The sequence below is a fragment of the Trachypithecus francoisi genome, unplaced genomic scaffold, assembly GCF_009764315.1.
Source record: "Trachypithecus francoisi isolate TF-2019V2 unplaced genomic scaffold, Tfra_2.0 Contig01585, whole genome shotgun sequence".
NCBI classification, from domain to species: domain Eukaryota; kingdom Metazoa; phylum Chordata; class Mammalia; order Primates; family Cercopithecidae; genus Trachypithecus; species Trachypithecus francoisi.
In genome coordinates this window covers 2,216,546-2,239,798 of record NW_022681444.1, presented here as the reverse complement: position 1 = coordinate 2,239,798, position 23,253 = coordinate 2,216,546, and the positions used below count along the sequence as shown (strand labels likewise).

General features: G+C 41.5%; 1 protein-coding gene across 2 annotated transcripts in view; it reads left to right on the top strand.

Moving 5' to 3' along the window:
* NR6A1 (nuclear receptor subfamily 6 group A member 1) overlaps window positions 1-23,253 on the top strand; it is a 262,712-nt gene that overhangs the window by 30,291 nt on the left and 209,168 nt on the right. For both annotated transcript variants that reach the window (XM_033190833.1, XM_033190837.1), the window contains exon 2: window positions 8,055-8,096. In XM_033190833.1, coding sequence (XP_033046724.1) covers window positions 8,055-8,096 — 42 coding nt within the window. The remainder of the gene's footprint in view (window positions 1-8,054; window positions 8,097-23,253) is intronic.

Here is a 23,253-nt window from a genome sequence, read left to right as displayed (position 1 = left end):
TTGGACAGTGTAGATATATGACATTTTCATCATTGTAGAAATTTCTATTGGACAGTGCTCATCTAGGCTTTAAAAGTTGAGAACAGTGAAATTGTTCTCTTGAAATTTGTTGTTTTGGCAAGAAATTCATTGTAGTGGCATTGTGGCTTACCATTATTGTCTTTTGGTGAAAGAAACAGTTCTTCAGACATTTATTGGGCCGCCTTTCCTGGGTCATGTCTCAGGCCTAGGGCTGGGGTTATCTTTGGGGCTGAGACTAGATCTGACCTATTTAGTCAGAGTTTTATTGGATGCCAAATCATGATCAGGGAGACAAGGTAGATGGGAGACTGATACAACTGACTAGAGGGGATTGGTCCAGGAAAGACCAGTGAGTGACTGTTGCATATCAATAGAAAACCTGGGTAAAGATTTTTAGCTTTTTCTTGGGGATCCTGGAAAACAGACTTCTCTAGAACCTTGAGTTCTCTGAATTCAGGTTCTAGTGGTCCTGATCATGATGTGGTTGTGGTGTGTAAAGCACAGGAGCCTGTGGAAGCATAGAAGAGACACACAGAACTCATCAGAGCAATTTCAAGACCTATTTTGACCTTTGACTTTCTTAGTCCTACAAGCCCTGTGTCACTGTATCTCACGTTTATGTAAGACTTGAATTGCAGTTGACTAAGTGAAATGATGTTATCTCATATTTAATTAAAACATTTGAATTTCAAATTTGCAGATGTGTCTGTTTTTTGGATTTTAAAGCCAGTCTTTTTCTTCCTCATAGGTCCCCGAAAAGCTATAGGTTCAGCCATGTTGTTTGTAGTGTCTAACTCAGACTTGAGTGTTTGCAGGAAAGGGAGGGGGGAATTATAGGAGACCTGACTTGATTCCTTATTATCAGTGGTGAGTAAAGGTTGACTCAGGTAGAGAAAATAGCACGTGTAAAGGAGTTGCGGCCAAAGAGCATGTTGAATTCTGGGAGCCATGATGTACTTCAGTGTGGATGGAGTATACACTGTTGGGTAGGATGCTATGAAAAGCAAGAGATAAAGTGGTCGGCAAATCATGTGGGATACAGACAACTTCTATTTTGTAGAAAGAGATGTTTGATTAGAATTGTAGAATTTTACCTTTTAAGGGCCTTAATCTTACGTATGGGTTATTGAGGCTTCAAAAGAGACTGAGTAACTGGCAGAGTGTTAACCAGAGTCCATGTCTCTATTGCACTATACTGTCTTCCTACAGTCAAACTAAAACATGGCTTGAGTAACACTAACACATTATAGATTATAATTAGCTAGTGTTTCACGCTTTAATTTGCTGACTGGTAAGACTCAGAAGTTTATTTAAGTTGCTGTCATGGTAAATGTACAATTTGATAGTCAAAATATCAAAAAGGAAAAATATCAGTGACCTTTTAATCTCTCCTGATAGCCAATCACAATTTGAGGAATCAGTGGTCATTTTCTTTTTGTCAAATGCCTTTTTGTCAAATGTATGGTGGTGCACACCCGTAGTCTCAGCTACTTGGGAGGCTGAAGTGGGAGGGTTGCTTGGGTCCTAGAGGTCAAGGCTGCAGTGAGCCGTGATCGTGCCACTGCACCCCAGCCTGGGCTACAGAAGCAAGACCTTGTTTAAAAAACAAACAAAATGCCTATTTGAAGAAGAGCTTGTCAACTGGAACTTTCTCTTGTATGAAATAAGATTCCTAGACTTAGAGCCATTTGCTTGATTAACTTGCCATAAAGTAGATGATTTACATATATTCACCAAATCTCGCAACAATTGAATGTGATGGTTATTTTTATCCTCATTTCAAGACATGGGTTTGGAGTAGTTAATTTGGTAATAGCAAATCTGGGATTTGAATCTAGTTCTAACTCATACCCATACCCTTGCTGCCTCTGGTTTTTTTTTTGAAATGGAATCTAGCTCTGTTGTCCAGGCTGGAGTGCAATGATGTGATCTGGGCTCACTGCAATCTCTGCCTCCCAAGTTCAAGCAGTTCTCCTGCCTCAGCCTCCTGAGTAGCTGGGATTATAGGCACCCGCCACCACCAAAATTAGCCCAGCTAATTTTTGTATTTTTGTATAATTATTATTTTTTTAAAGATGGAGTCTTGCTTTGTTGTCTGGGCTGGAGTGCAGTGGAGTGATCTCGGTTCACTGCAACCTCTGCTTCCCGGGTTCAAGCGATTCTCTTGCCTCAGCCCCCGCGAGTAGCTAGGACTACAGGTGTGCGCCACCACGCCTGGCTAATTTTTGTATTTTTAGTAGAGATGGGGTTTCACTTTGTTGGCCAAGCTGGTCTCAAACTCCTGACCTCGTGATCCTCCTACCTCGGCCTCCCAAAGTGCTGGGATTACAGGTATGAGCCACTGCACCCGGCCTAATTTTTGTATTTTTAGTAGGGATGGAGTTTACCATGTTGGTCAGGGTGGTGTTGAACTCCTGACCTAAGGTGATCCACCTGCCTCGGCCTCCCAAAATGCTGGGATTACAGATGTGAGCCATTGTGCCCGGCCCCATGTCCTTTTCAGTGTGCATTTATCTTCCTAGTTAAACTGAGGCAAGTGAATATAACCTTTGCAGTAACATTGCCTGTTTGCACACTGACTTGGTGATGTCATCTTAGGAACCAATCTGTTTCTTGTCTGTCTTTTTCTTTTGAAAGCAATTTAAGTCACCAACCAAAGACCCTGGATTTCTCAGAATATTTCCTGATCTGTTTAATATGTTGTGTTCTGTGAGACAGGTGGGTTTGGGGGTATGTTTGTTTATTTATGAAGCTTAAGAGCCTGCTTTCTTTTTATTTTGTTTTGTTTTGAGACAGAGTCTTGCTCTGTTGCCCAGGCTGGAGTGCAGTGGCATGATCTCCGCTCACTGCAACCTCTGCCTCCTGGGTTAAAGTGATTCTCTTGCCTCAGCCTCCTGAGTAGCTGTGACTACAGGAGTGTGCCACCACGCCTGACTAATTTTTGTATTTTTAGTAGAAACGGGGTTTTACTATGTTGGCCAGGCTGTTCTTGAACTCCTGACCTCGTGATCTGCCTACCTCTGTCTCCCAAAGTGCTAGAATTACAGGCATGAGCCACCGCGCCCCACCTAATTTTTGTATTTGTAGTAGAGATGGAGTTTCACCATGTTGGTCAGGCTGGTCTTGAACCCCTGACCTCAAGTGATCCACCACACTCAGTGCCTTTTTTTTTGTTTTTATTTTTGAGAAGGAGTCTTTCTCTATCCCCCAGGCTGGAGTGCAGTGGCATAATCTCGGCTCACTACAACCTCTGCCTCCAAGTTCAAGTGATTCTCCTATCTCAGTCTCCTAAGTAGCTGGGATTACAGGTGTGCACTGCCACGCCAGGCTAATTTTTGTTTTTTTTTTGGTAGAGATGGGGTTTCACCATTTTTGCCATGCTGGTCTCAAACTCCTGATCTCAAGTGAACCACCCACCTTGGCCTTCCAAAGTGTTGGGATTACAAGTGTGAGCCACGGTGCCTGGCCAAGAGTCTGCTTTCTACTGAACAACTGTGATTGCCTTTGAGTTGAATCTAATTGAAGAAATCCAATTTAATGTACATTTGGGGTTACATCTAGCAGTGGTTTGGGTTCTTCTAGCTAAGAATCATTTTGCCAGCTAGATGTGATTGCTGAGAACCAGGGCAAAACTCTGCTTGACAACAGTAGCCAGCTGTGGCCATTTCATTGCCTTGTGGTCAGTAGGTATGTGGTTTGTAGGTAAGATTAACATTGTTCTCCATATATCCTCAAGGCTCCTGCATTAATGATGATCTATAAAACCAGAGACAACATATTAGCAGTAGTCTCAGGACTAAGTGGAGGGAATGTAGATGTAATTACTGAATTCTATAATCAGGATCTTTGTGACCCTTGGAGGAATTTTTTAAAGGCAAATATAGAGTCCTTCTTTCTTCAGGAAGTGGCAAACATTTGGAATCACTACATCCAGCAGTTTACAGGCTGAAAATGTAAAAAGTTCAAGAACCACAGCAAGTAACCAAAGTGACATTAGTGATGTTAGGGTTCCATCCCAGGTCTTTGAGGATGATGCCATGAATGGTTTAATAGTAACTCTCCTATAATCTACACTTTGCTTCCATAGACACAGCACTGAATTGGATGGACCCTAGAGATTAGTTGTAGCAGCTTACATATATAGAGCTTTTACTTTGTCAAGTACTGTGCAAAGCCTTTATATTCACTGTCTCGTTTAATTATTTTTTGAGACTGGGTCTCACTCTGTTGCCCAGGCCGGAGTGTAGTGGCACGATCATGGCTCACTGCAGCCTCGACCTCCTAAGGTCAGGTGATCGTCTACCTCAGCCTCCCAAGTAGGTGGTTATTACAGGCATGCACCATCACACCTGGCTAACTTCTGTATTTTTTTGGTAGAGATAGGGTTTCACCATGTTGTCCAGGCTGGTCTCCAACTTCTGGGCTCAAGCGATCCTCCTGCTTCAGCCTTCCAAAGTGCTGGGATTACAGGCATGCACCACTGTACCTGGTGTCATTTAATTCTTTTGACATCCCTGTAAGGTAGGTGCTGTTGTTGATCCCAATTTACAACAAAGTTAGGATCAATTCTGCTTGGATCCTGTGGCCTTTGAATAGAAGTCTGCAAAGAAAAATCAGGGTGCCATTAACAGAATAAGGGGGGAGTGGTTGCTAGGCAGATAAAAGCAATAGATGTCCATCTTAAATATTTTACTTAGTATTTTCTTTGTTTTTGAGTCACCCTCTATTTTTGTTTGATCAGTTACTTGAGTTCACAACAATGGGTACTTTCAGAAGGTACATTAGGCTTTGTCCTTTTTTGAGACTTCTAGTAGAGTCCTTTCATTTGATGTCCAAAGTAGTCTGAGGCGCAGAATGGGGAGTGACTTACTTAAGGTCATATAACTAAAGGTGGCTTGAGTTAGAACCTAGGAGAGTTCTAACCTTCCCATTGCTTTCCTGTACTTTTGTCCTGTTTCTGAGTCAATTTACATGAAATGAAGTTTATTCTCAGTTTCACTTCTGGCCTGATGTTCAACATTCAGTCCGTGTATAACGAGGAGTTAGTTTCTCATTGCCTGGTGCTATGGTCTGAATGTGTGTGATCCCCCTGAATTCACATATTGAAATCCTAACCTCCAAGGTGATGGTATTAGCATGGGGGCCTTTTGGGAGGTGATTGTTCCAGTATAAGAGAGACCCTAAACAGCTCATTCTACCATGTGAGAACAGTGGTAAGGTACCATCTATGAACCATAAAATGGGCTCTCACTAGACACCAAATCTACCAGCACCTTGATCTTGGACTTCACGGCTCCAGAACTGTGACTTAGTTTATGGTATTTTATTATAGCAGTCTGAATATATGAAGACACCTGGCATCTCTCCATGGCTTTTCTGATTCCCATTGCCTTTATGTAGAGGGGTTTAAAGCTGGTCTGAGATCAGCCACTTTAAGCAGCTTTTAAATTCTGGTATTTCAGATCCAGTCTCCTCATTTAGGCTTTACACACACTATTCAGACTAAACTTTAGATTTTCTGATTCTATGACTTTCTTCCCTAGACTGTGATCTAGAGGCAGGGTTGTGTGTTCTGTTTAGTTGATCCTGCATTTCAGCACCTTCCATAATGTGTCCACAACTGTTCTGGCCAGAAGCAGCTCTGCAGATGGATAAGGCACAGTCCCTAGCCTTGAAGATCTCACTATGTAGTGGAAGAGGCAGGTATTTAAATTATTCCTTTATTGTTTGGTGAGTGCTGGTGAGGCCTCTTCTGTTTTCCATATTTCATTGTTGCGATATTAGAACTGAATCTTTTTTTTTTTTTTTTTTTTTTTTTGAGGCAGAGTCTCGCTCTGTTGCCCGGGCTGGAGTACTGTGGCCGGATCTCAGCTCACTGCAAGCTCCGCCTCCCGGGTTCACGCCATTCTCCTGCCTCAGCCTCCTGAGTAGCTGGGACAACAGGAGCCCACCACCACGCCTGGCTAGTTTTTTTTTTTTTTGTATTTTTTAGTAGAGACGGGGTTTCACCGTGTTAGCCAGGATGGTCTCGATCTCCTGACCTCGTGATCCGCCCGTCTCGGCCTCCCAAAGTGCTGGGATTACAGGCTTGAGCCACCGCGCCCGGCCAGAACTGAATCTTAAAAGATGAATTGTTGTACTAAGTGGAGGAGGAGGAGGAATCACAGAAAGGCAAGAAAGAATGTGGCATGTTTGATGTGGTCACAACAGCCCAGAATTGCAAAGGACTTTAAAAGTTGTGATGCTTAAGCTGGGCTTTCTCTAATCACAGCACTTTGGGAGGCGAAGATGGTCAGATCACTTGAGGTCAGGAGTTTGAGACCAGCCTGGCCAACAGGAAGAAACCCATCTCTACTAAAAATACGAAAATTAGCTGGGCATGGTGGCAGGTGCCTGTAATCCCAGCTGCTCAGGAGACTGAGGCAGGAGAATCACTTGAACCCAGGAGGCGCGGAGGTTGCAGTGAGCCGAGATCGCATCACTGCGCTCTAGCTGGGTGATAGAGCAAGACTGCATCTCAAACAAAAACAAAGTGTTTAAGCAGTTGGCCTGCTACATGAATCTCATTTCTCCCCCATGACTGCTAGTTTTTGGTTTGGCTTTTGGTCGCCCAGTTTTGACAGAAGTTACTCTCATGCCTCTCTAGTCCTAATTTTGCTCCCTTTTTTTTTGTTTTATTTTTTGAGACAGGGTCTTACTCTATCACCCAGGCTGGAGTGCAGTGGTGCAGTCTCGGCTCACTGCAACCTCCATCTCCCAGGCTCAAAAGATTCTCCTGCCTCAGCCTCCCGATTAGCTGGGATTACAGCCAAGCGCCATCATGCCTGGCTAGTTTTTGTATTTTTAGTAGAGACAGGGTTTCACCCTGTTGGCCAGGCTGGTCTTGAACTCCTGGCCTCAAGTCATCTGCTCATTTCGGCCTCCCAAAGTGCTGGGATTACAGGCATGAGCCACTGCACCCAGCGTCAAGATCCATTCTTTTTGAATTTACTGGTGAAATACTACAGTTGTTTACTGAACAGCTACTACGTGCTAGGCTTGTGAGAGGTAATGGGGTTAAAGCTGTTAAAACAAGGCAAGTTGGATCCCCGCCCTCATGGAACAGTCTCACTGTGGTCAGACACTGAACAAGTAGTTCCTTGTTGATGAGTGCTATGAAGAAGCCAGCACAGGTATTAGAGATAATTATAACCAGGGATTTGACCTTGCGTGTGCGACAAGGGTGAAAGAGGCAAGAGAAAACTTTTCTGAGGAAATATTTAAACTGAGGAAGAGTAGAAAGCAAACAGGAGAAAGTATGCAGCCATTCCAGGAAAAACAAAACCTTTCATCAACGATGTATAGAGGACCTACTATGTTTGCCATTCCTTGTGCTTGATTTTTCTCTCCAGTGGGATAGTTATACACCAGATAGACAAATGTAGCTCATACTTTTTGGGTCCGAGCATATGAAATGTGAAGTGTGCTTTGAGAGGTATTTATTCCAACCTGAATAGCATACTTATTAATGGAAAAATTGCTTCCATTTGTTTGTATAGGTAAAATTCTTCAGCATTTGTGAAAAATTTACATGATATTACACTGATATTTGTGTAAGTTAATATTTTATATATTTTGCTTTCTTTTGTAAAAGAATTAGCAGTGTTGAACAGAATTTATGACAGGTATTAAATGAATTGTAATTTTCCTGTGAGTTTTTATTCCAATGGACATTGCCATGATAACTCATAATTACTTGTGCTGTTGTATATTGAGCTCCTACTGTGTGGCAAGGCCTGTGGTAAGCATTTTATTTTGGTAACTTGTTTAATCCTCATTACAATTCTGTGGTAAGTGCTTTTATCTGTTTTTGTATTGAAGGGATGAAATGGAGGCTCAGAGGGATGTGTAGTAGCTAAATATTAGAGCTAGGATTGAAACCCAAATTGACTTCTGAGTGTAGATTTCCCCCCCACTGTATGATACTTCATATTTGGAGTCAGCTTGAAGTAACTCACAAATTGTAATTTTTTTTCCTGTTGTTTTCTCTTTAGGTTTCTGTCAGGATGAATTGGCAGAGCTTGACCCAGGCACTAGTAAGTTCTCAATGTTACCCAATATTCTGTGGTAAGAAAAGGATGTGTGTGTACACTTTTAAGTGAATAACTAAAGGTGTCATTGATAAGCCTTACTTTATTGACTCTCAGGTTTTATTTCACTTTAATTTGTAATTATAGGAAGGACATTCTGTCTTTTCTAGTTATGCTGTCTTCTGATAGGATCTATCTGTTTAATAGAAAGTTGGTTTGCTGAAAATTTCTGTTTAATACCAATCTCCTTGCTTTGTTCTCCATCCCTCCATGAAACCAACAAAAATAAAAATTGTACTTTGAAGCTAGGCGCGGTGGCTGACGCCTGTAATCCCAGCACTTTGGGAGGCTGAGGTGGGTGGATCAGGAGTTCGAGACCAGCTTGGCTAACATAGTGAAACCCTGTCTCTACCAAAAATACAAAAATCAGCCAGGCGCGGTGGCGGGTGTCTGTAGTCCCAGCTACTCGGGAGGCTGAGGCTGGAGAATTGCTTGAATCCGGGAGGCAGAGGTTGCAATGAGCCAAGACCGTGCCATTGCACTCCAGCCTGGGTGACAAGAGCAAAACTCTACCTCAAAAAAAAAAAAAAAATTTCTTGCACTCATGCACATGGACAACTGTATACTCACAAACACTTCTAAAATATTGATAGTTTTGAAATAATTTCTTTCAAAGAAGCATTTTGTTTAGAAATTTTAATTGATAACCTTTGTAGTACAGTTTAATTTTCATTTACAGTCTTATGGTTAAGATATGAGAGTTACAATTTCAAGGTCTAATTAAATGATGCTTTTCAGGACTATGTGAGTCTTCATCATAGATAATCATTTGAATTTCCAGTTCTCCCTAAATGTGGTGGCATGCACCATTCTGGGACACATAGTCATAATGGTTAGAAATAGGACATGGAAGTATCCAGTGTATACAGACCTTATTTTGCTATAATGTGGAAAGGTCAAATGATAATTTAGATTGAGATTCCATGAGATGGTCTAGAGTTATTTTTCTGATTCTAGTACTTTGTTACGGCTGGCCCTTTGCCACCAGTCTGCTGTTGAGATAAGTGATAAAGCTTACCGTGAAGCTGATACAAGCTCTGAGGTTGTGGACCTTCTCACATATTCCCCTCTGCCCTCCGTAATAGTATAAATGTCCATGTTTCAACTAATACTTATTAGTTGTTAGGCAAATTAGTTCTCATGATGCTTATCAAACACCAGGGAAATAACATTTGTCTTTTTAAAAGTTGTAAATTTCAGAATCAGTTTTGTATTTAAGGTAGTATAGCCCCAGTATACCAGCAGCTATAGGTGAATATACTATGGTTGACCCTTAAACAATGTGGGGGTTATGGATGACAACCCCCTGCACAGTTGAAAGTCCACTTAAAACTTTTGACTCCTCAAAAACTTTATTAATAACTTACTGTTGACTGGAAGCCTGGCTGATAACATAATCAGGAGATTAACACATATTTTGTATGTTATATGTATTATATTCTGTATTGTTACAATAAAGTACACTAGAGAAGAGAATGTGTTAAGAAAGTCATAAGGAAGACAAAATATATTTACTCTTCATTAGTAGAAATGAATCATCATAAAGGTCTTCATCCTCACCGCCTTCGTGCTGAGGGAGGAGGAAGAGGGTTGGTCTTGTTGTCTTGGGTGGCGGAGGTGAAAGGGGAGGCAGGAGAGGTGGGTACACTTGGTGTAACTTTTATTGAAAAAAGTTGCCGGGCGCGGTGGCTCAAGCCTGTAATCCCAGCACTTTGGGAGGCCGAGACGGGCGGATCGCGAGGTCAGGAGATCGAGACCATCCTGGCTAACACGGTGAAACCCCGTCTCTACTAAAAAATACAAAAAACTAGCCGGGCGAGGTGGCGGACGCCTGTAGTCCCAGCTACTCGGGAGGCTGAGGCAGGAGAATGGCGTGAACCCGGGAGGTGGAGCTTGCAGTGAGCTGAGATCTGGCCACAGCACTCCAGCCTGGGCGGCAGAGCGAGACTCCGTCTCAAAAAAAAAAAAAAAAAAAAAAAAGAAAAAAGTCTGTGTGTAAGTGGACCTGTGTAGTTGAAACCTGTGTTATTCAAGGTCTAGCTGTGTTTTCTGTTATTCTTTTATGAGTAGCCTTTGTTTAGGGGGAGGAAAAGATAAATTCAGTTATTTTTCCGGAGTCATGGTCCTTTCTTTTTTTTGAGACAGAGTCTCGCTTTGTCACCCAGGCTGGAGTGCAATGGCATGATGTCGGCTCACTGCAACCTCTGACTCCTGGGTTCAAGTGATTCTCCTGCCTCAGCCTCCCGAGTAGCTGGGACTACAGGCGTCCACTACCACGCCTGGCTAATTTTTGTGTTTTTAGTAGAAACGGGGTTTCACCATATTGGTCAGGCTGGTCTTGAACTCCTGACCTTGTGATCTGCCTGCCTCGGCCTCCCAAAGTGCTAGGATTACAGGCGTGAACCACCACACCTGGCATGGTCCTTTCTTAGAAGCATTTTTGAACATTAGGAAGTACATTGAGATGCCCTGTAACCTTTCAGACAGCTACACATAAAACATGCTAAATAGTTGATAACTCAGTTTGTTAAGCACTGAGTGTTCTCTCTGCTCCACACCCAGTTCTCTAGGCTCTAGGGATACACAGATAAGTAAGTATAGCCTTGTATATTATCAGTGTATTAGGAAATATTTGAAAGGACATTTTATAAACCTCTAGTTTAGCACTTAGTATCCAAACGTATTCTCTTTTTTTGCACCTAGTAGCAATTGCAAATGGCTAATGCCCATTTTCTGAGAAAGGTCCTTGATAGTCTCAGAAAAATTATTGCCGAGTTCTTCTTTCTGGGTTAAGTAATACCAGCTCATTAAACATTTCTGCATAAAATTCCTAGCTAGATACGGCAATTTATAGACCTCTCTATTCTACGAGAATGAACAGACATTGAGACATAATTTTATACATCAGTGTAGAATAGGAGTCATCAAAAAAAAAAAAGACTAAAAAATTGTACTTACTGGCAGGGCATGATGGCTTGTGCCTGAAATTCTAGCACTTTGGGAGGCCAAGGTGGGAGGATCATTTGAACCCAGGATCAGGAGTTTGAGACCAGCCTGGGTAACATAGGGAGCCCCATCTCTACAAAGAAAATTTAAAAATTATCCAGGTGTGGTGGCATGTGCCTGTGGTCCCAGCTACTTGAGAAGGTGAGGTGGGAGGATTGCTTAAGGAGGAGGCTGCAGTTGAGCCATGATCACACCACTGCATTCCAGCCTAGGTGACACAGAGCAAGACCCCGTCTCAAAAACAAAAAACAAACCAAAAAATTTGTACTTAGTGTATGTGGGTAATATTCTCAGTAATTCCTATACTGGGAAGTTAGTGGTATTTTAATCTTTCTTTTTGAAGAAATACATAAGGATCTGATTATTCTAAAAATATTTAGGCCGGGCGCGGTGGCTCACGCCTGTAATTCCAGCACTTCGAGAGGCTCAGGCGGGCGGATCACCTGAGGTCAGGAGTTTGAGACCAGCCTGACCAATATGGAGAAACTCCGTCTCTACTGAAAATACAAAATTAGCTGGGCCTAGTGGCACATGTCTGTAGTCCCAGCTACTCAGGAGGCTGAGGCAGGAAAATTGCTTGAACCCGGGCGGTGGAGGTTGTGGTGAGCCGAGATCGTGCCATTGCACTCCAGCCTGGGCAACAACAGCGAGACTCTGTCTCAAAAAAAAAAAAAAAAAAAAAAAAATAAGACAAAATAAAATTTTATCTCAGTTTGTATCAGTTTTGGGGTTCAAATGAGCATGTTCAGCCTTACCAAGTGATAGGAAGCATCAAGACTGAGATGGGCTGTGTGTGTTGTGTTAAATTGTCTGTGGGTTTTTGATACTGCATATTCTGGGGATTCTGACTAGGAAGGAATAACATCTCCTATGTTAATTCCATGTGACTTTTGTTTATTTAATTTTTTTTGAGACAGGGTCTCACTCTTTTGCCCAAGCTGCAGTGCAGTGGCATAGTCATGGCTCACTGCAGCCTTGACCTCATGGGCTCAGGTGATCCTCCCACCTCAGTTTCCTAAGTAGCTGTGACTACATGTACACACCACCATGCCTGGCTGATTTTTGTATTTTTTTTCTCTTTCGAATATTTTTAATTGAAATGATGAAAAAAGAACAGTGATCATTTTAACCAAACTTTTACTTTACAAATATAAAAATATAATCAGAACTTGTTTCTTTCATATATTTTCTGTAAACGTAATACCAGAAAAGTTCTCAAAGCCAAACTATAAATGATGCTTGTCTACCATGATGTGAACACAATAACCAAAAATTTAAATTTCCAATTACATGACCTTTCCCTCAACAGAACAGCATAATCAATATATCTTCCCAACTTATCTCTGTTTTTTTTTTTTTTGAGATGGAGTCTCGCTCTGTCGCCCAGGCTGGAGTGCAGTGGCCGGATCTCGGCTCACTGCAAGCTCCACCTCCCGGGTTCACGCCATTCTCCTGCCTCAGCCTCCCGAGTAGCAGGGACTACAGGCGCCCGCCACCTTGCCCAGCTAGTTTTTTAATATTTTTTTTAGTAGAGACGGGGTTTCACCATGTTAGCCAGGATGGTCTTGATCTCCTGACCTCGTGATCCGCCCGTCTTGGCCTCCCAAAGTGCTGGGATTACAGGCTTGAGCCACCGCACCCAGCCTGCTTATCTCTATTTTTATGATATGATCCATCACTAAAATACAAAATGCACCTTAACTGGCTTAATCTAGACTTTTTTTTTTTTTTTTGAGACGGAGTCTTGCTCTGTCGCCCGAGCTGGAGTGCAGTGGCCAGATCTCAGCTCACTGCAAGCTCCGCCTCCCGGGTTTACGCCATTCTCCTGCCTCAGCCTCCCAAGTAGCTGGGACAACAGGCGCCAGCCACCTCGCCCGGCTAGTTTTTTTGTATTTTTTAGTAGAGACGGGGTTTCACCATGTTAGCCAGGATGGTCTTGATCTCCTGACCTCGTGATCCGCCCGTCTTGGCCTCCCAAAGTGCTGGGATTACAGGCTTGAGCCACCGCACCCAGCCTGCTTATCTCTATTTTTATGATATGATCCATCACTAAAATACAAAATGCACCTTAACTGGCTTAATCTAGACTTTTTTTTTTTTTTTTTTTTGAGACGGAGTCTTGCTCTGTCGCCCGAGCTGGAGTGCAGTGGCCAGATCTCAGCTCACTGCAAGCTCCGCCTCCCGGGTTTACGCCATTCTCCTGCCTCAGCCTCCCAAGTAGCTGGGACAACAGGCGCCAGCCACCTCGCCCGGCTAGTTTTTTTGTATTTTTTAGTAGAGACGGGGTTTCACTGTGTTAGCCAGGATGGTCTCGAACTCCTGACCTCGTGATCCGCCCGTCTCGGCCTCCCAAAGTGCTGGGATTACAGGCTTGAGCCACCGCGCCCGGCCTCCTAATCTAGACTTATCTAGGTTTTAGTAAGTTTTTTCCCCACAAAAACCAGCTTAATAAATATAATACAAGCTAATATCAAAATGTGTTTTATGGCTCAAGTCAAATTACAGTATTAAGTTTCTCATCACGTATTTGAATAACAAAGGCAAACTGGTTGAAATGAGTCCAGTTTAACCCAAATAATCAGTGATGTATAACAAGTGGAGTAAGTATGAGAAAATCAAATCTTATGCTACAGAAAGCTGACTTATACTACAGTCCACAACCACTAAGCCTTCTTTGGCAATGAAACATACAAAATTGCAAACTCTGAAGCAGTCTTAGTGATTGGCACATACTGTTCCAAACACTATGAACTAGTAAAAACATTAAGTTTGAGGATGAAAAGCTACCCCAAGCATTTTATCTCAAGTGACTGAGCAAGTACTTTATTTATTTATTTTTTGAGGCAGAGTCTCGCTCTGTCAGCCAGGCTAGAGTGCAGTGGCGCAATCTTGGCTCACTGCAAACTCCACCTCCCGGGTTCACGCCATTCTCCTGTGTCAGCCTCCCAAAGTAGCTGGGATTGTAGGTGCCCGCCACCCCACCCAGCTAATTTTTGTATTTTTTAGTAGAGTTGGGGTTTCACCATCTTGGCCAGGCTGGTCTTGAACTCCTGACCTCATGACCCACCTGTCTCAGCCTCCCAAAGTGCTGGGATTACAGGTGTGAGCCACCTTGCCTGGCCGCAAGTACTTTAAAAATGAAGTCATGGCAGGGTGCGGTGGCTCATGCCTGTAATCCCAGCACTTTGGGAGGCCGAGGCAAGTGGATCACGAGATCAGGAGGTCAAGTCCATCCCAGCTAACACAGTGAAACCCCGTCTCTACTAAAAATAAAAAAATAAAAAATAAAAAAATTTGCCAGGTGTGGTGGCAGGCGCCTGTAGTGCCAGCTACTTCGGAGGCTGAAGCAGGAGACTGGCATGAACCCCAGGAGGTGGAGCTTGCAGTGAGCCAAGATCACGCCACTGCACTCCAGCCTGGGCAACGGAGTGAGACTCTGTCTCAAAAAAAAACAAGTAAATAAAATAAAAAAATAAAAATGAAATCATTAGGCTGGGCACAGTGGCTCACATCTGTAATCCCAGTACTGTGGGAAGCTGAGGTGGGTAGATCATGAGGTCAGGAGATCAAGACCTTCCTGGCTAACACGGTGAAACTCCATCTCTACTAACAATACAAAAACTAAGCCAGGCGTGGTGGCACGTGCCTATAGTCCCATCCACTCGGGAGGCTGAGGCAGGAAAATCGCTTGAACCTGGGAGGCGGAAGTTGCAGTGAGCCAAGATGGTGCCTCTGCACTCCAGCCTGGGTGACAGAGTGAGACTCTGTCTAAAATAAATAAATAAATAAATAAATAAAGTCATTAAAAAGCCGAGAACATAAGAGTCACAATATTTAAGAAAGCGAATTTTAAGCCAATTGCTTGCTTGCCTGCTGAATTTGAAGTAGTTCTCTCACTTCTGATTAAACATGGAAGAAAACAGACTGGCTAATTTGGTTATACTTTGTCCAAATACAATGTTAATGGAACCCTTAAATATCCAAAATAATAATGGAATGCTAGTTACAAGACAATAATAAAAAGTTTAAAAGTCTTCTATATGTGCTGTTAACAGTACAAATTCAAGTGCAGAATTATTATGCCATTTTAAGTATTATTTACTTTATAAAAAAAATCACAGTGGTCTTCACCACGTGGCACAAAAACAAATTTCACTCTTCTCCAAAGGAGTAAGTCCATCCTAAATGTAACTACAAACAATTCTGTAAAACTATTTGTTATTTTTCCCCCAATCTACTAAACATTTTCCATTGTCATTTAGTAGTTTTACGTAGAATATGCACTACACTTGGATTACTCAGGGAAAATAAGATGACATATATTGTAGTTTTACAATGCAAAAGAGAGCTTTCATTTTAGACAAAAGGACAACATAGGCACTAAAAAATATGGGTCTATTAATCAAGAGCCCATTTAAAAATGATTCAGCATTTAGTATGTAGATCTGGAATGCACAGTTTCTGAAAGTATAAGAACTTACATATCAAAAGAGCTTAGTGTTAAACTGTGCCCTTACACCCTCTTCTAATACTGTAGACACCCTCTGGATTTGAATTCCCCTAGTTCTGTTATTTCCATCAGAAAACCAAAAACAGATTATTGGGATCCACCTGTAACTGACCAGAGCAAAAAGTTTTTAACACTTCTTGTTTGTGTGTTACGAATTTTACATTCAAAACCAGATCTCTTACATTCCAAGGTTAGTAACCCAGCCATCCTGAATCAAAGGTTTTTCTCAGGTAGCCCTTAGTATATGGATGACTGGCTCACATACTTACTGTATATGGGGAAGAAGTGAAGAATTTCTTGGTCAAAGCTTAAGTTACAAAGAACGTGAGTGGCCTCGAATCAGATGACTCTTCAACTCAAACACTCCTTACTGAGAGCACTTTATAAAACAAGCAAAAAGTCTACCTCTCTCCACCCTCCCCCAATTGCAATAGTGAACATCTGAAATGTGGCCGATGTGGCTTTTCACTCAGAAGCAATCATGGAAGGTGAGCTAAATCAATCCATCTTCATCTCCACTTCCTCCAATCTAAAGATTTTGCTCCTAAATCTAAAGGAATAGCTGAAGGATGCAGCTAATGGATGAGCTTAACAGCAAAATACATTACATGAGAAATATGCTAATATAGGCTAGAGGCGCAGGACTGTTAGGGGCAGGAGGGAAAAGGACAATTCACAGAACTAGTGGCTTTTTCTTTTTTTTTTCTTTTCTTTTTTTTTTTTTTGAGGCAGAGTCTCGCTCTGTCGCCCAGGCCTGAGTGCAGTGGCTGGATCTCAGCTCACTGCAAGCTCCGCCTCCCGGGTTCCCGCCATTCTTCTGCCTCAGCCTCCCGAGTAGCTGGGACTACAGGCGCCCGCCACCTCGCCCGGCTAGTTTTTTGTATTTTTTAGTAGAGACGGGGTTTCAGCGTGTTAGCCAGGATGGTCTCGATCTCCTGACCTCGTGATCCACCCGTCTCGGCCTCCCAAAGTGCTGGGATTACAGGCTTGAGCCACCGCGCCCGGCCAGAACTAGTGGCTTTTTCAAAGGAAATTAGGGACATTTGTGGTCATGGAGACTGGTGCTCACCTACCACTAAGGACATGCACAGTTACAGTCACTAACAACCATGTGAGGGTTTGACATGACCCCAACTAGAAAAACTTATTTATGAATGTAATTGCTGAGCTATCCTTGGCCTGATTTCCTCAAGTATGATATACCTTTGACATCACCCATTATTCAGGAAATTGCCCTGTGATTGGTACCATAAAAATGTAAGAACTAGTCAAAAGTTCATTTCTGTTAAAAACCTTTTTTTCCCTTAAGTAGCTGCATCTGGCAAGATTCTTTTTTACATTAAGCCTGTAGTCAACAAGTCTGTAATAAGGCATACACGCAATACTTTGATCATTAAATAATGACACAACCAACAAGCTCCTTTGCTCTGATATTTTTTATTCCTTCAAATTTGATCTGAATTTATCAGTATTTTAAAAAGTTTTTAAAATTTGGTATTTTCCTCTTAAGCTGACTAGAGACGAAGTTTTACCATGCTGCCCAGGCTGGTCTTGAACTCCTGGGCTCAAATGATCCTCTTGCCTTGGTCTTCCAAAGTGCTGGGATTACCATGCCAAGCCCTGCATGACTTTTGAGGGTATTAGGGATTTCCTTGTGTTGTATCTTTGGAATTTGGAGGCCCAAATATTGCCCATTACCCAGATTCCTGATAGGAAAGCCTGCTCACACTCCCTTATTTTGGAACAGGAAATACTTCGTTGCTAATTTGCAGTTGTGCATGGCAGTGGTTGTAGGCAGCAGGTTTGGGACAACAGGTGTCATGTGTGGGAACTAGTTGAGGAAAGACTGACTTTGTCCAATTAAATGGCTTGGCTTTTTTTTTTTTTTAATACCTTTAATGTGATAAAGCAGATGGGCAGCCATGCTCATGATATGGGCAGCTGTTCACACTCTGGCTGCCTTCCTATGATTCCTGGGCTTCCTGGAGTCCAATGTTATGGGCACAGGTTCAGGCTAAGTTCATTTCTACAAGAAGTGTCCCTGTACCATGTCCATTAGCATAAGCTAGGGACAAGGGCAGTCAAAGGTCAAGAGAAGTTCAAAACAGCATAACCTTTCTGTGCTTCTGTTTCCAAATAACCCCTGTCTGCCCTGCTCCCCCAGTTTTTTCCTCAACCATCGTGTTTACCGTGTAGTTGTAAAACTCAAGAGAACAAGGACCGACTTGATACAAGGGAAGTTAGAGAATAGAAGTCATTGTTGCTTAAAACAGGAGAAATAATTGATTTATGTTTGGGGGCCAATTAGGCTATAAAACAGGAACAGTAAAGGGACCTGTGACTTCAGGACAGCTACTTGCTCTGATTTCTGCCCCATAGACAGGGGGCTTCCCAATAAAGGCTGTCAGCTTTCTAGGCTAAATTATTAATTCCTTTCATGCCTCTCAGGGATTGTAAACAGCACATAATACAGGGAAACAGTTGATAGTGTTCAGTTACTGGCCAGATAGAGGGTCAAAGGGTAAATAGTTGGATTAGCAACAGCTGTTCTTCCTCTCCAAACTTTTTGTCTCTTATTATCTATTTAAGGAACACTGTTGCTGAATTTTTGGGTCACATATAATGAAGTCCATTTCTCCTCTTGTAACATAATCCTACAAGTAATTACATTGAGAGTAAACATTGACCAGATTGAATATACTTATTCTAATTCAGTTTCTAACGTTGAAGATTGAATTTTTTTTTTTTTTTTTTGGTTATGTGCTATGTTGTCTGACATTCAAAGGATATAATCCCAAGGAAAGTACCTGCTTGAAGTCAGACATATTAGAAGCTTTTTAGCTGTGTGTGGTTTTTTTTGTTTTTTTGTTTTTTTTTACCAACTGGTTGAGGATCTTGGTATAGCTTGATTAAAAGAAAAAAACATTGTTTTTGTTTAAACTGGTAGTAGAATAATGTATGTTCACTGTGGAAAACACTAAAAGAAAATAGAAGCATCTCTAATCCCACCACCTAGAAATAACCATTGCTTCACGTTTGAGAGTATGTCCTTCCAGGTTGTGTCCGAGCTCATCTTTTACCTAATTAGGAATCTATATATACTATATATGTAATTTTTGTGTCCTGTTTGTTTCCCCCACTCTGTATTACATTGGGAACATTGTCCCAAGTCGTGAAATGATTTTCACAAATATTTTTAATGGAAGGATATTTCATTAAATAAGTAAATAGCTTTATCATGATTTATTTAACCATCCTGCTATTGTTGAGCATTTAGATTTTCAGTTTTTTCTGCATCATAAATAATGCCACAGAGAACACGTTTGTGTATAAATGTTTGCGTTTAAAATGAATGCTTTAGTTTTTTTATGAAGCCAAATGTGTTCTCATAATTAAGAGCATAGACTCTGGCTCAAGATTGCTTGGGTTCAACTTGGCTTCACTGTAATCTTGGTTAAATTACTTAAACTCTCTGCCTTCCTTTTCTCATCTATGAAATGAGGACAGTAAAATGTATTTCTATTTTATTGGGTTGCTGTGAGGATTAAGTGAAGTGTAATGTATTTAAAGTTCAGAATAGTGCTTGACAAATGGTAAATACTATTAAGAGTATGCTGTTCTAGGCTATGTAGTACAATGTTGAAATTCTCAGTCTTTCTGTACTAATGGGCTGTTGAAACTGTGTTTTATTCAACTAAGCTAGCAGGTGTAAGTTACTGCTTCACGTAAATAGTTCAGATGAGATTGGGCTTGTTCAGAGTGTGTGACCATAGACTCTAATTAAATAGTTCAGTCACAGGAATAGAAGAGCTCATATGCTGCTGACTGTTTGGTCGGGACTTCTTTACCATCTGGGTGACTGTTAGGGTGTTTTGGTCCTTTCCCCCAGCCAATAGCAGGTAATTCTCCCAAATGACCATCTGCCAACACATTTAACTTCTCAGGAGACTGAACAAGTTAACCTTCTGCTTATTTAAACCAGATAACTCAAATTATACACTTTCTTTTTAGTCAATAGCAAGGTCTTATAGAAAGCATACTGAATAAAAAGTTTGTACAATTTAAAATCTGGCTATTACCGTGGATTCCTGTTTACTCAGACTTTAAAAAATAAAGTATATTCTAATGATCAGGGACCTATATAAATGATATATATAATGTATATAATAAATAGTATGTATTAATATACAGTATATGTCACTATATATAATATAGTGTGTATGTATATATATTTTTATGAGTATTTTAAAAGAGACTTGAAAATTTAAGTGCTGGGTGCAGTGGGTCATACCTGTAATCCTAGCACTTTGGGAGGCCGACGTGGACAGATTATTTTGAGCCTAGGAGTTCAAGACCAGCCTGGGCAACATGATGAAACCCTGACTCTAGGCGTGTACCTATAGTCCCAGTAACTTGGGAGGCTGAGGTGGGAGGATCACCTGAGGCCCTGGAGGTTGAGGCTGCAGTGAACTGAGAGATTGCACCACTGCATTCTAGGCTGGGTGTCGGGAGTGAGACCCTGTCTCAGAAAAAAAGCAAGTTAAATTAATTTTTGGTGTATCTTGCCATATTGGTAGATGCCCACCAAGGAGAGTTCTACGTGTGTTGGTGGGATGAACAGGCAAGATGAAAAAAGCAAGATAAAAAGTAGGCAAGATAAAAAGAAAGTCCGACAGCACAAACTTGCTCTGGCTTTGCATTCAACTCTCATGTGTCTTGGGATCCCAAAGATTTTTTTTTTTGTGGATTCTTCCAGCTACAAAAGAGAAATGTATATCTCAGCTAGAGTACCCTAAAATTCCAGTATTCTGTGCCGTGTCCTAATGGATTTATTTCTAGTTGTCAAACTATGTGTCACAATTTTTGGTCTCAGAAAGTAGTTCATACAAGCCCAGATGTTGTCTACTGAGAGTGAACTTAAGACTGTTACAGATGAAGGAAAAAAAGGAAATTACCATTTAGTGGGTATTCCTTATGTACCAGGCACTTTGCATGTGTTCAGTAAGTGTGAGAAGGATTATAGCGTATAAAATATCTGATTTTAAGTTTGGCTTGGCAATACCTAATTCATTTAACGCAGTTATTGTTCTTTTCTCCCTCCCTACTTTGGGTGCCAACCTGAGACATAGTTCTTGCCCAGAAAGGACTCTGGTTTAATCAGGGAGGCAGACACAAAATATGATATGACTTTTACCACATAATAGTAAGGATACCTAATATTTACTGTGCACAGAATGTTTCACATGCGTTTTTTTATTAAGCGTTCATAAGACTTTAAAAAGATACAATCCCCATCTTACAGATGAGAACTATGAGGCCTGAGGAGATTAAATGACTCACCCCAAGGTACCTAGTGAAGTATCTGAGACTTCAGAGCCCCTGCTTTATTAAATAATTAATTTCTATCCTGTCTCTAGCTCTCTGGATTGTGACAAATCTCAAATGCTAATGGTGGAAGGCTAAGGCAATGTAATGATTTATAACATATATAATCTTTTGTGTAAAAGAATGAAGACTTATTTTTGAAGTGTCATCTGGGCCTCTTCTGCATGTATTAGGGTGATTTTGGACACAAAGTAGAATGATTCATTGTGGAATAGGTTCCTGAGATGTCTTCTGTGGCTTAGATTCAGGATTATTCCACTATTTTTCAAGTAAGTTCTTTCCTGAAGCAACCTAACATAGTTCACAAATCTCCCTTGTTTTCTCCCTTTATGTCCCTTTTTCTCTACAACATTGTTAGTGATTTTGCTGTGTTACATTCATAATAGTTCCGAGTGCCTGCTTCCAGAGCTTCAGTTGATTCTGTGGCATTGCTGCTAGATCAAGCCTTCTGATTGTGGCCTTTTGCTGAGGAGTTCCCTTCTGATAAGGATTCTTTTGATCAGGGTAGGGGTGGTATGAGATCCAGAGCTTAGGCTGAACTCTCATCCCCTTGACCTCTGCCCCTATTTGAGTTTATACTGACTTGGTAGGAACCCCCTATGGAGCCAGGAGTTTAGCACTTGTTTGCAATTGACGAAAAGATAGTTGCATTCAAAGGCGGTTGTTGGGTCCTTGGATAGTCATGGATGTCTGCCACTATCTCTGGTGGGTGAAGGGATTGCTTGAATATCTGAATCTGGAGATTTTAATGAATGACTAAGAAGAAATGAGAATAAGTTGTGAGGCTAGTTAGGTTCTGCAATTTTTCTTTCCATGGGAGCAGTATTGCAGTAACATTTTCAGATGAGACAAAGACTTTTAATAAACATTTGTTTTATTAAAAAAAAAAAAGGCCGAAAGGGGTTGCTTAAATTCAGTACTTGATAGCAAGGGAGTACATGGGAATTCTTCTCTTCCTTTTTTGATCTCTTGCCAAAGAGAAAACTTTCTGTGTTAGGCAAACGTATCAGTAGTGGGGGGATACCCTAGATTAAAGCCACCCTCTTCAAAGTTATACATAGTTTTATAAATTAACATTTTGTTCTAAATAGCTCATATATTCTAAACATGCTGAGACTATAACAACTCAGTTCTAAATGAGGCCCTTTCTGGGTACTCTTTGGTCAACCAGGACCACTCTTTGCTTCTTTACCTGAAGTTACTTTGTTTTTGTTTTATTTTGGTCCGGTATTTGTCATAGATATGATCTGAAAGAAAAGATAAGCCTCTCTCTTTGAAGAGAGCTGACAGTCACTGTGAACGAAAATTGAATGTGCTTTGTTGGTAAGCATAAGAAAATCAAAACTGCAGAATAAGATTCAAAGTGAAAATACAGTGTTAAAGATCTTTTTCATTTGTTAGTACAAAATTCCATGTCGTAAGTGTGGTCTGCCCTATAGATGTATTTTGTTGACTTCCAGGATGGTTAAATAAAATCATGTTAGTTGTCAACATTTAAAATGTTCAAGATGGCTGGGCATGGTGGCTCATGCCTGTAATCCCAGTACTTTGGGAGGCTGAGGTGGGTGGATCACCTGAGGTCAGGAGTTCGAGACCAGCCTGGTCAACATGGTGAAACGCCATCTCTACTAAAAATACAAAATTACCTGCATGTGGTGGCGCATGCCTGTAATCCTAGCTACTTGGGAGGCTGATAGAGGCAGGAGAATTGCTTGAACCTGGGAGGTGGAGGCCACAGTGAGCCAAGATTGCATCATTGCACTCCAGCCTGGGCGACAAGAGCAAAACTCCATTTAAAAAAAAAACCCAAAAACACGCAAGAGTTTCAAAAAACTTTGGATTTCTGGCTTTCTTGATAAATTGTAATATCTAACATTGAGCTCAGAGTTTTGTATGACATCTGTTTGCTGGAACAGAGGAGTGGCTACCTTCTTTATATGGATTGATTGATTGGACACATGGTCTTGCTTTGTCACCCAGGCTGGAGTGTAGTAGCGCTATCATGGCTCACTACAGCCTTGACCTCCTGGGCTCAAGCAGTTCTTCCCACCTCAATCTCCTGAGTAGCTGGGACTATAGGCACGCACTACCGCGGTGGGCTAATTTTTGTGTTTTTTGTAGAGATGGGGTTTCACCATGTTGCTTAGGCTGATCTCCAACTCCTGGGCTCAAGAAGTCTGGGCACCTCGGCTTCCCGAAGTG